At 35.7% G+C, this 12,972-nt stretch overlaps 1 protein-coding gene across 1 annotated transcript in view; it reads right to left on the reverse strand.

The window, feature by feature from the left end:
* LOC148940513 (disintegrin and metalloproteinase domain-containing protein unc-71-like) overlaps positions 1–12,972 on the reverse strand; it is a 426,194-nt gene that overhangs the window by 338,655 nt on the left and 74,567 nt on the right. The window contains exon 4 of the mRNA XM_089104806.1: positions 12,630–12,799. Within this exon, the coding sequence (XP_088960932.1) occupies positions 12,630–12,799 (170 nt within the window). The remainder of the gene's footprint in view (positions 1–12,629; positions 12,800–12,972) is intronic.

Below are 12,972 nucleotides of genomic sequence, written 5' to 3' on the forward strand. Positions count from 1 at the left end.
AAATCCAACTCTTGCTTTTCAACGAAAGAAATTCAGAATTAAATTTGAAAAATCAAGAAAATTTAACTCTGACCAGGTAAACCACAACAAAACACTACTGAAATATTCCAACTCTTGCATTTAAACTAAATAAATTAAAATTAACATTGAAAAATAAATGTAAATTAACACTTACCAGGTAAACCACAACCAAACACTACTGAAATATTCCAACTCTTGCATTTCAACGAAAGAAATTCAAAATCAACCTTGAAAAATCATGAAAATGTAACTGTGATAAGGTAAAACACAAGCAAACACTACTGAAATATTCCAACTCTTGCATTTCAATGAAAGAAATTCGAAATGAACTTTGAAAAATAAATAAAATGTAACTGTGACAAGGTAAACCACGACCAAACACTACTGAAATAATCAAACTCTTGCTTTTAAACTAAATAAATTCAAAATGAACTTTGAAAAATCAAGAAAATTTAACTGTGACAAGGTAAACCACAACCAAACACTTCTGAAATATTCCAACTCTTGCATTTCAAAGAAATAAATAAAAATGAACTTTGAAAAAAATCAATAAAATGTAACTGTGACAAGTTAAACCACAGACAAACACTACTGAAATATTCCAACTCTTGCTTTTCAACGAAAGAAATTGAAAATGAACTTTGAAAAATCAAGAAAATGTAACTTTGACAAGGTAAACCACGACCAAACACTGCTGAAATATTTCAACTCTTGCATTTCAACAAAAGAAATTAAAAATTAACTTTTAAAAATCAAGAAAATATAACTGTGACAAGTTAATCCACAACCGATCTCTACTGAAATATTCCAAATCTTTCATTTCAACAAAAGAAATTCAAAAGGAACTATGAAAAATCAAGAAAATGTAACTGTGACAAGGTAAACCACAACCAAACACTAGTGAAATATTCCAACTCTTGCATTTCAAATAAAGAAATTCAAAATGAACTTTGAAAAATCAATAAAATGTAACTTTGGCAAGTTCAACCACAACAAAACACTACTGAATTATTCCAACTATTTCATTTCGAAAAAACAAATTCAAATGAACTTTTAAAAAAACAATAAAATCTAACGGTTACTTTTTAAACCGTTAAAGAACGCTACAAAAATATTCAGACTAGTACATTTCAACTAAATAAAAACAAAATGTAATTGGTATATTCAAGAAAATTTAACTGTGTCACAGTCAACCACAACAAAACAAACCTGAATTATTACAACTCTTGAATTTCAACGAAAGAAATTCAAAATGAAAATTGTAAAATCAATTAAATGTAACTGTGACTATTTAAACCACACCCAAACACTACTTAAATATACCAACTCGTGCACTTCAACGTATGAAATACAAAATGAGTTATGAAGAATCTAGAAACAGTAACTTTTACAAGGTCAACCATAACCCAACACTATAGAACAATACAATCAGTTACTTATCAATGCAAGAACTTCAAAATGAACAATGAAATTACAATACAATGTAATTTTGACAATTGATACAATACCCAAACACTACTGAAATATTCCAAATCGTGCATTTCAATGAAAGAAATTCAGAATGAACTTTGCAAAATGAACTTTGAAAAATCAAGAAAATGTAACTGTGACAAGGTAAAACACGAGCAAACACATCTGAAATGTTCCAAATCTTGCTTTTCAACGAGATAAATTCAAAATTAACTTTGAAAAATAAAGAAAATGTAACCGTGGCAAGGTGATCCACAACAAAACACTACTGAAATATTCCAACTCTTGAATTTAAATGAAAGAAATTCAAAAGAACTTTAAAAAATCAAGAAATTTTATCGGTGAAATTTTGAACCATAAAAAAACAATAATGAAATATTCCAACTCTTGCATTTAATATAAATATATAAAAAATTTACTATAAAAAACCATAAAAATCTAACTTTTACAAGGTAAAAAACACCCAAACACTACTGAAATATTCCAACTCTTGCAAGTTTTTGTGTGTGTGTGTGTGTGTGTAAGTGTTTTTGTGTGTGTGTGTAAGTTTTGGCGTGTGTGTGTAAGTTTTCGTGTGTGTGTGTAAGATTTGGTGTGTGTGTGTAAGTTTTTGTGTGTGTGTGTAAGTTTTTGTGTGTGTGTAAGTTTTTGTGTGCATGTATGGGGACCGGGGGAGGACCTTTGGGGCCCAGGGAGGGCGTTTGGGGATCCGGGGGCCCTTGAGGATTGAGTGGTCTTTTGGGAGCCAGGGGGACCTTTGGGGACCGGGGGAGGGCCTTTGGGAGCCCATTGGACCTTTGGGGACCGGGGGAGGACCTTGGGGGGTCCGGGGGACCCTTGGGGGCCGGTTGGCCCTTTGGGAGCCCGGGGGACTTTTGAGGACCAGTGGAGGGCCTTTGGGGGTCTGAGGAGGGAGTTTGGAGGATAACATTTAGAAATTTTTACTTTTTAGTTTACTTTTTTTTTTGCGGCGCATCCCTGTGGTGCATCCTGCGGCACTTTCCTGCGGCGCCTCCCTGCGGCGCATCCCCCGCGGCGCTTTCCTGACCCGCGGCACATCCCTGCGGCACATCCTGTGGCACTTGCCGGGCCCATGGCGCAGCCCGGCGGCGCTTCTCTGGTCCGGGGGACCTTTGGGGGCTGGGGGAGGGCCTTTGGGGCACAGGGAGGGCGTTTGGGGCACAGGGAGTGCCTTTGGGGGTCCGGGGGGGGCAGTTGGGGGCCAGGGGGACATTTGGTGGCCGGGGGAGGGCCTTTGGGACCCCGTCGGTCCTTTGGGAGCTCGATGGGCCTTTGTGGGGCCCGGGGATGGCCTTTGGGGGTCTGGGTGGGCCTTTGGGGGCGTCGGTGGACCTTTGGGAGCTTGGGGGGCCTTTGAGGACCGGGGGCTTCTTTCGGGGTTGGGGTAGGAGGATTGGAACCCTTTGGGGTTGGGCTAGAGGACCTCACAACACTGTTCAAATGAAACTTGTGTATTATAACGACCACAGAGTTTCACCATTAAATTCTCTTCTAAAATCTCTTCAAAAATCTTCTTTTAAAATGTCTCTATCTGTTTCGCCGAAATAGTTCCATAACCTGTCTAAAACGGTTTCGCCCAAATAATCCCTAAACGTAAATTCAGCGTGTTCCTTTGTTATTGGCATCTCTGCGCTAACGCATTTTAAATTAATAAGAAACCTTTTCGCGCGCTAAAACAATTCATCGCTAAGATGTTTCTTGCCTAAGTGTTTCCATGGCCTTTGGTTATTAATATCCTTTGGAGTTCGACCAGTAGAACTGTTCCCGAGGCAAAGACATTAATGATTTGGATCTATTCCTGGAAAAATGTTTCTATGCGAAAATTTTTCAAGTCTGACAGATGATGTCATTGATTGATTGATCTGTCAAGAAAGGGGAAATTAATTTGTTGTTTCTAAGGGGAATTATTGATTCACGATAGGTGAATTGAGATCGACAGCACAGGTGTTCCAAGGTCGATGTTGTTGTTGTTGTAAGTACACGCTCTCAGCGAATGTCAAGGTCGATGTTGTTGTTGTTGACACACTTTGATTACGCAATCAAGTTCTCGGAAATTCACTTCCCCCTCGAGTCCTAGATCAATAACATTGTTCCCGTTAGAATTCAATGCGCATGTGCAACCTTCGCCCCGGAGTTATTACACACAGAAACAACAAATAACTCGATCTTGGAAAAAGAGGTCATTGACCCCATTACGTAATCTTTCTCCCTAGGGAGGCTATGCCCATATATGGATCATAAACCACGTGGTGATCGTGGGAGTTTTAAAAAAAAGTGTCCGGATCGGGATTCGAAGGGGTGGTGTAATCGTGGGACCTTCTGACCCCTCTCTACTCATTTGATTGGAAATTGAAAGGGCTAGGGCCATTTTTAATAGTTGAAAGTGATTGGAGAGCGACTATCACCCCTCTCACGCCCACCATTTCACCAAAAACATCCAATAAAAATTTTGATATAGCCATTTTGTTTAACTTAGTTGAAAGTTCTGGAAATTTGGTCTTAGAGGATGACAACTACCCTAACAGACCTTAGGGTAATGGTTGTAATTTATGCCCTGGGTGCATATAAGGTGTTTATAGAAAGCATTGTCGTTTCAAAAAGGGCTCATTCGGTTGGAAATCGAAAGGCCTAGTGCCATTTTTAATAGTCGAAAGTGATTGGAAGGCTTGAAATTTTCAAACAGTTCGTGGTAACGAACTGTAAGTAAGGAGCAACCTAGCTCAGTGGTAACCGAAACTCTAAAAAACGGAATTTTGATACCGATAGATACATCATAAGAATCAGATTTTTATTCTGATTTCAAATATATATGTTTCATCATTTTCATATAAGTTTCATATATAAGTTTTATCATTTTTTCATTTTAGTCTCACCCATCAAAAGTTACGCTCCTGAGAAAATTTGCCTTACTTTCGAAAAAAGGGGGAAACAACCCCTAAGAGTCATTGAACTCTAATGAAACTCACACTATCAGATTCAGTGAATCAGAGAACCCTACTATAGAGGTTTCAAGCTCCTATCTACAAAAATGTGGAATTTTTTATTTTTTGCCAGAAGAAAGGTCACGGATGCGTGTTTATTTGTTTGTTTGTTTTTTTGTTTTTTTGTTTTTTTCTTACTTTCCCACGGGTGATTGTATCGATCCAGTAGTCCTAGAATATAGGGCTCATTCGAACGGAAACTAAAAGTTCTAGTGCCCTTTTTAAGTGACCAAAAAAATTGGAGGGCAACTTGGCCCCTCCCACGCTCATTTTTTTCCTGAATTCCCCCAATCAAAACTTTGAGATAGCCATTTTTTTCAGCATAGTCGAAAATCTAATTAATATGTCTTTGAGGATTACTTAATCCCCCAGAGTTCCCGGGGGAAGGTCTGCAAGTTTTCAGGAGGAATTTTTTTCTAGTGGGGGGTCGGGGTTGGAATAGGGGTTACGGGGGAGGATCTTTCCATGGGCGAACCCTCTCATATACCTAATAATTTTGTTCGAATCACAAACACCTGAATCACAAAGGCCGGTTAGTTAGAATAGATAGTTCTTTTGAAAGTACTAAAAAACTTTAGCTTAAAGAGCTAGGTTTTGACTAGTGGGCGAACCCTCTCATATACCTAATAATTTCTGTTCGTTTTAAGTTTTAATATTGCTCCTTATTTTCAGTTGAAAAAAAAAACTTGTTTGTATTATTTAATTTCTGATCATTTTTCAAATAATGCTGCGAAATCTGGCGCCCCTTCATGGAAATATTCCTTCCCCCAAGTTTGACTCAGTCTCACAACTTTATTTTTTAAAACGATTAAAAACTTTAGCGTAAAGAGTGAGGCGCTGCGGAGGGGACAGCCCGTTTCATATACAGAAAAATTTCTGTTCGGTTTAAGTTTCAATGTCGCTCCTTACTTTCAGTTAAAAAAAAATTGATTTTTTAGTTAATTATAGTAAAGATCGATGTGGGTATAATTTATTATTTGTTGTTGTTGTTTAGACCAGGGCACTTCGTATCGAAGGAGTTGTCGTGGGAACTTCGAAAAGGGATCATTCGATTGAAAATAGAAAGGGCTGATGCCCTTTTTAATAGTCGAACGTGATTGGAAGGCTTGACATTTTTATAGTAAAGATCGAAGTGGGTACAATGTATTATTGTTATTATTATTTTTTTTTTTTGTTTAGACCTGGGCACTTTGTATCGAAGGAGTTGTCGCAGAAACTTTGAAAAGGGCTCATTCGATTGAAAATAGAAAGGGCTAATGCCCTTTTTAAAATTAGAAAGTGATTGGAGGACAAATAGTCCCCCTCCCACACCCACCCTCCTATTTGCTCATTATGTTTAAAAACTAAATATTGTCATAAGATTAAATCAAAATGCACTGTGTTAATGCTAATTCCCAATAAGTCATGTCAGCAGTATCCCAAGAACGATTGAGGGTATTATGTTCAAACTTTCGGGGCTACTTCTGCTCTTAAAATTGAACCAAATCAAAATAGCGTCAGTGTATCCAAGCTATCAAAGAAAGTAAACAGATTTTTTTGCGAATGGTATCAAGTTTTCTATTTCAGGTCAACTAGAGGAGGTATGAAACTAAATTAAACACTACTATTTGTGTACAGATTTTTAAAAGGGTGTATGTTGTTAAAAATTGCTGAAAATTTTTCTCCAGCATACAAATAGCAGGCCAAACTATAAAGTCTTAAAAAAAACGAAAAGATTTAAAGTATCATATTCTTTCTCCCTGAATAGACTATGTCAATATAAAACGAACAAAAATTAATTAAAAAAAATTTTTCCACAAAATAAGTTTTTCAAAGAAAAGTAAAGAACTCCATTAAACAAAAAATGAGCAAAAATAAAATCAAATAATCTACCAAGCATGAAACTACCACAAATCAGCATCGATAAATAAATGAAACCCAAAACGAACAGAAATTACAATAAATAACTGAGTCAAACTCAAAACGAGCAGAGATTAACATAAGTTGGGCTCAAAACCCCTAAGCCTTCCCAAAGCCAGAACATAATTTGCACTTTACTGAAAAAAATGCAAATGAATGTGCATTGTCAGTTTAATATACATATACTGATATTTAGTAATAAAAATGTTAATATTATTCTATTTATTAAAGTTATAAAAGTAAAAAAAATTATATTTTTCAGAAAAGTACAAATTATCTTCTGGCCTTGGGAAGGCATAGGGGTTTTGAAACTCCTAAGATTATGGAGGAAAATCAGCAAACAATATTCTAAAAACATATGGTAGAACTTAAGAACCTAGGCAGTTATGGGGTTTGTGGTAGTAGCAGGCGCCAAATAATAAAAAAAGATGGGAAGAAAATCAGCAAACAATAATCTAAAAACATATGGTAGAACGTATGAACTTAGGCAGTTATGGAGCTTGTTATATTAGCAGGAGCCAAACAATAAAAAAACAGGGTGGGAAGAAAATCAGCAAACAATAATCTAAAAACATATCGTAGAACTTACAAACTTAGGCAGTTATGGGGTTTGTGGTAGCAGCAGGCGCCAAATAAAAAAAGTGGGAGGAAAACCTGCAAACAATAATCAAAAACACATGGTGAAAACTTATGAACTTAGGCAGTTATGGACTTGGGATAGTAGCAGGTGCCAAATAAAAAAAGAAGTGGGAGGAAAATCAGCAAACAATAATATAAAAACATATGGGAGAACTTAAGAACTTAAGAAGGCTCAGGTTTTCCTTTCAATGTGGAGTTGTCTTTGTGAGTCAACAAATCGTTTAAATTTTTTTTTTAGGCCAAAAAGCGTGGTCAAATTTAGTTAATTAGTTTAATTATTTATTTGAATGTGGCAAGACTGTGGAATGAAAATTATTTAGTTGACGTAGATAATTTTGAAGACCACACTGCCTTTTCATGACGATAAATAAAAGTTCAAATAGAGATAAAATCATTTTAATAGACAGTGGTAAGTTTTATAGGATTTTTTTTAGATATTTTGTTCACATATGCAGTGACCCGTCATCAGTAGTAATACTGAACTGCATGTGTGAACTGCACATGTTACGGAAATATCTAGTATTTTTCGTGAAACACTGTCTACTGGAAGGATTTTATCCGTATTTGAACTTTTATTTATCTATTTGAACTTGGCAACACTGATCAAAATACGATACTGCCCTAAAAATTTCACAATGTTAAAAATTAGTATTTTTTATTTTTTAGTATTTTTGTATTTTTTATTTCAGTCTTAGTATTTTTGTGAAACACTGTCTATTAGAAGGATTTCATCCGTATTTGAACTTTTATTTATCTAGTTGAACTTGGCAACACTGATCAAAATATGATACTGCCCTAAAAATTTCACAATCTTAAAACTTAGTATTTTTTATTTTTTTTAGCATTTTTGTATTTTTTTATTTCAATCTTAGTGAAACACTGTCTATTTTTATGGAAAAATAGAAACACTATATGAAACACTGTCTATTAGAAGGATTTTATCCATATTTGAACTTTTATTTATCTAATTGAACTTGGCAACACTGATCAAAATATGATACTACCCTAAAAATTTCACAATCTTAAAACTTAGTATTTTTTATGAAACACTGTCTATTAGAAGGATTTTATCCGTATTTGAACTTTTATTTATCTAGTTGAACTTGGCAACACTGATCAAAATATGATACTGCCCTAAAGATTTCACAATCTTGAAACAACCGAAAAAAGGTGACTGGAAAGCGTGGTTTTAAATATGAATAGTTCTATGTTGGGTTAAGTGGGTAAAAAGAATTTTAATTTTGATGTCCTTAGTACTTTAAGGCGTTACTTGGGATTAAAAGTCTCAAAAACACTTTCAGAGCACACAATTTGAGGACTTATGGGAGGCAAAAAGGGATAGGTAGCTGTAAGTTCCTAAACCGCCTTTTTTATATGGAGAGATGGTTCTTAACATTCAAAATATGGACTATTTTGAACGGAGAGGGGGCTAAACCGGTTGTTTATTTGATCTAGTTATTATTATAGGTAGAGCTGTCCTGGCTAAGTGGACATGCGCTGGCTTGAGAATTTTCTGTCTAAGGGGCACCGGTTCGATCCCTGGAGTGGCCAGTTATTTGGTTTGGGACGAGTGTCAGTGGTGTGACTCTATAAGCTCAGCCAGAGTCAACCCAGCTCTATATGGGTACCTGGAGAAATCTGGGAAAGGGAAGAAGGAAGGGTGTGTGATATCACAGGATGGCTGGCTCCTAACCCCCCATTGCACTTCCTGGATGAAGGGCCACGAAACAGAGATCAGCACCGGCGGTTTGGACCTTAAGTGTCTAGTGCCGTCATACTTACTTTTACTTTTTTAACTAGGTATTTTCGACGACCACACTGCCTTTCCATGACGGACAAATAACATTTCAAATAGGGATACATCCTTTTATTAGACAGTGAAAAAAAATGATAAAAAATTCGGGATATTTTGATTACATATACAGCGACAGTTATCAGCAGATAAACTCTGTGTGTTTGTGATAGAAATATCCAGTATTTTTGCAATTGTTTTCGCTGTCTAATAGAAGAATTTATCCCTATTTGAACTATTATTTGTACGTCTAATTATAAAATTGCTTCCTCAAACAAACAAATTGTGAATTCTCCCCCAACTCTCCTAGAATGCATGTCCTCTTCATTGCAAAAATATGCTACTGATAATATCTAAAGAAAAAACATTAGAAGAATTGATAACCAATTGGTTAACCAAGCAAATCGTATATGAGCCCTAGGCTTAAGTAAAATGATAAATACATGAAAAAAGTAAAAAAAGGAAATCCTTATTTATCTTAAAACTTTCTCCAAACAGCTGTGTTTTGAGGTACCTTGTTCCTTAGAGGAAAAAAGAACTTCTTTTCAAAACAATTAAATTTTTAACTATAATTGGATCATTTCTTTTTTCTTTTTTTTGTTGTTGAGTATTTTAGGAAACATTACATTAGCAATGATGAGAAACATGAAAAACTTCTAGAAAGTATCGTTTCTAGAAAAAAAATCAAATAAGAACGATGGTGGCAAAGAACGCCACAATTTTAAAGATTCTTTACAATTTTATCGAGTTCTAATGTAAGCTGGCAACATATTGGGTGAAGATGGCCAGACAGCTGTTAAAATCCGTTGGCTTCTTATACAACTAAATCATTATGAAATTCAAAGTGTCCCACAAGGCTTCGTAATTTTCTGGATTCGTTATAATATATTAGAAAACGGGGCCAACTGGTCATACACACAAATAACCAGCTTCCAGTCGGTATATAAACAGTCAGTAATCAGTCGGTAAAGTCTGATAGCTAGTTGTACAATTAACTCAATATGAAACCCAAAACTTCTCCAAAGCATTTAATTTAAGTCAAATTCATTGGAGGAAGTAAGCAAAGCAACATAATAAGAATAACAACATTATAAGGCTAATGAAATTAATAAAGGGTAGAGCTCCTTACCTACTGCCTTTTGATCAAAAGAACTAACTTTATAATTAAACAGAAAGTAGAACAAGAAGAAAAAGGTATTGAAAAGAGGTTTAATTGCTATCTATGTCTTCTTATAGTAACACAAGAACAAAAAGTGAAGACAATCTTAACAGCGAAAGCAGCTCAAGTTTGATCCAATTAATGGTCCAACCTCAGCTTTGGCTCATATTTGTGATGGCCTCTTTCAACCTCTTTAACTCTTTAGAAAACGTAGTTTTTTTCAAATAATTTCTGCACGTTTTTGTACAGTTTATTACTTATTATTGCTTGACTAACTGTTAGCTGATCGTGTCAGGAGTTAAAGTTGGGGGGCTTCCGCCCCCCAAACCCCCGCTCTTGAACATTCTTGTGTTAAGGCTTTTAATTCCTGAATACTCAAATCACGTCGTACAGGGTGCCTCCTAATCCCTGTACGTTTTAAGGTTCGAACTTGTGACTCAGCCTCTTTAACAGCCCCCCAACTGTGCCTCCTAATCCCTGTACGTTTTAAGGGTCGACCTTGTAACTCAGCCTCTTTAACTCTTTAGAAAACGTAATTTTTTTCAAATAATTTAAAAAAGAAACTGAGTTTCTTTTCAAAGTATATAAAAAAGTTGCTCTGATGGTGAATCGAACCCGAGTTTTCCGCCTGAAAGTCTGAAGTCTCAGCCGCTAGACTATACAAACACAATAGTAATTGTTGTTTAGCAAATAAAGAGACTTGATTCCCTTAGACTAACGGAAGAAAATTCGGAACACAATCATCTAAATTTCCAGACGTGTTTAAAACACATTTAAGTTTGTGTTTTCCACAAAATTCCTAACACCCCTTTCCCCACTGGTAGATTTAGAAGAAAGGGGATGAAGGAGCACTCACCCCGGGAACATAAATTTTAAGGGGCGCAAACTTGAAATAAATAATTTAACATTTATAATTATTTTGAGGTTTTAAAAATTTTATGTTATTAAAAGAATGTAAGGGTCGTAATTGGCAGTAAGTTACATACTTACTGTAACAATTACAAGATAATAATTAATACTTAGTATAAGAATAAGCAAATTGAAGAGGCCAGAACTGCCACTGCTTTCCCCTGAAGGATAACCCAAGCTCATTGACTATCCGGGGGTGGACCCCCCCCCAATAAAAATTCCGAAGCTACGCCCCTGATCAAGGGGGATGGTAACTGTAATAATACATAAGCAAAAATGACAAAAGAGCTTATCCTAGGCTGTATATGGTGCTCAAGGGATTTCAAAGTTTTGGCAACAATTCGTTCTATACAAAGTACCTTGATAAGAAAAACTAATACATGGACCCCAATTTTTTCTTTACTCAGGCAGTGTTATTGTGCTGCCTATGATAAGCAAATCTCACTGTCAAAATAATTTATCAAGTCCAAGGTAATTAACACGTCGTCTTGTTTCAGAAGGAATTGTGATATAATCAAGGTATGATACATTTTAATCAAGTTAATTTCTGAGTTATGGGGATCTTGCCCAACTATTCTTTTGTTATTGTTTTGTAATTGTTTGTTATTGTTTTTGTTTTTTTTTGTTTTTTTTGTTAATGTTTCTTTTAAAAGAATGAATAGACGAGACTGTAACCATATTGAATGTAAACTTAGGCTCTGTCTAGCTAAGGAGGAGGGGGGGGGGTAACTATAAAAGTGTATAAACAATATATATAAATAGTTTCTCCTGGGCTATATGTGGTGCACAAGGGATTAATATTACATAAAAATGTATTTAACCAGCCTGTCTTCTTCCCTCTTGATTTTGTGGCTGCTGTGACCTCACCTCATATTGCAAGGTCAATGCCAATCTACTGTGCTGCAACTGGCTCACTGTCAAAATAGTGACCATAGTAAATAATTATAGCACAAACATTGGAAGCACAAACTTGTGCTTCCATTGTACTACTTTTATAGCCATGAGTAGCATTAAAACCATAATCCTCCCCCTCCCTTCACTTCACAAATATGGTCTTTTTTGAAAAGAGAAGTGACTAAAGTACGAATTAAATGACATATCATTGAATTAGCCAGTTAAAAATGAAATTTTATCCCCCCACCCCTTCTCCTGTAATGTATTTAGTCTGCATTAGGAATACAGCTATTGCCAAAGTTGGCAAAGTTGCAGATGACAACTTTGCAACTCTGGCATTACCAGATAAGTATTTGAGTAACAGTTGTGACTCTTTACTTCTTAGCAGATTTAAATAAACACGACTAAGCCCTTTACCTCTTCCTCTGGAATTGATTTTTGAGCAAATTCTACCACAAAATAAATACTTAAAAATTGAAAAACAACGGCCAAAAGTTGGATCGTTCTCTAGTATTAGAGCCAGGTAATTTTCAGAAGAAATCCCTAAAACCTATTTTCCTTTGCAGAATCCAAGTATGCAGCATTTTATAGGTTGCAATTTGCGGCTTCAGAAGAATCTCTAAGCGCATACGACACGCCATTTTTTTTTCGTTTTACGTTTTTATATCATTGCAGGATAACGGAAACAAAAATAAAAGATATGTTCATACAGGCTGCTATAACTATTTTGTATGCAGGTCAACGTTATAAATCAACTTAAAACCTTAATTTTCAAAGCCCCGTAGCATGATTAATTTGAGTATAGTTTTTATTAGAATAAATTTACAACAGAAAACTAACTTACCTCCTTCGTCATGATCCATGCCCAAATTATGGCCAATCATGTGTGCCATGGTTGCACCAGCAAGATGTGGCTCGTATATACTGATGTCTACTGCTACGCCAACAGATTTGGGTGTGCATATTGAATCGGGGAAAGCCATACCCGTTTGGCCTCTGATAAAAGGATCGCTCCTACAAGAAAAATTAATCCCGTTAAATTTTGAAACTATGGGAAAATGGCATTGTTTATACGCTGAGCTAGAGAGGAAGAACTGTTTGAACTGCTAATTGTCCTCTTCCCCTGAAATTCCTGGCAATATCATGCGTGTATAGTTGTTGATATACTTAATAGAACAATGTCACTT

This window comes from Artemia sp. Qi Xiang Cuo, chromosome 19, assembly GCF_049724085.1.
Source record: "Artemia sp. Qi Xiang Cuo chromosome 19, ASM4972408v1, whole genome shotgun sequence".
Lineage (NCBI taxonomy): Eukaryota > Metazoa > Arthropoda > Branchiopoda > Anostraca > Artemiidae > Artemia > Artemia sp. Qi Xiang Cuo.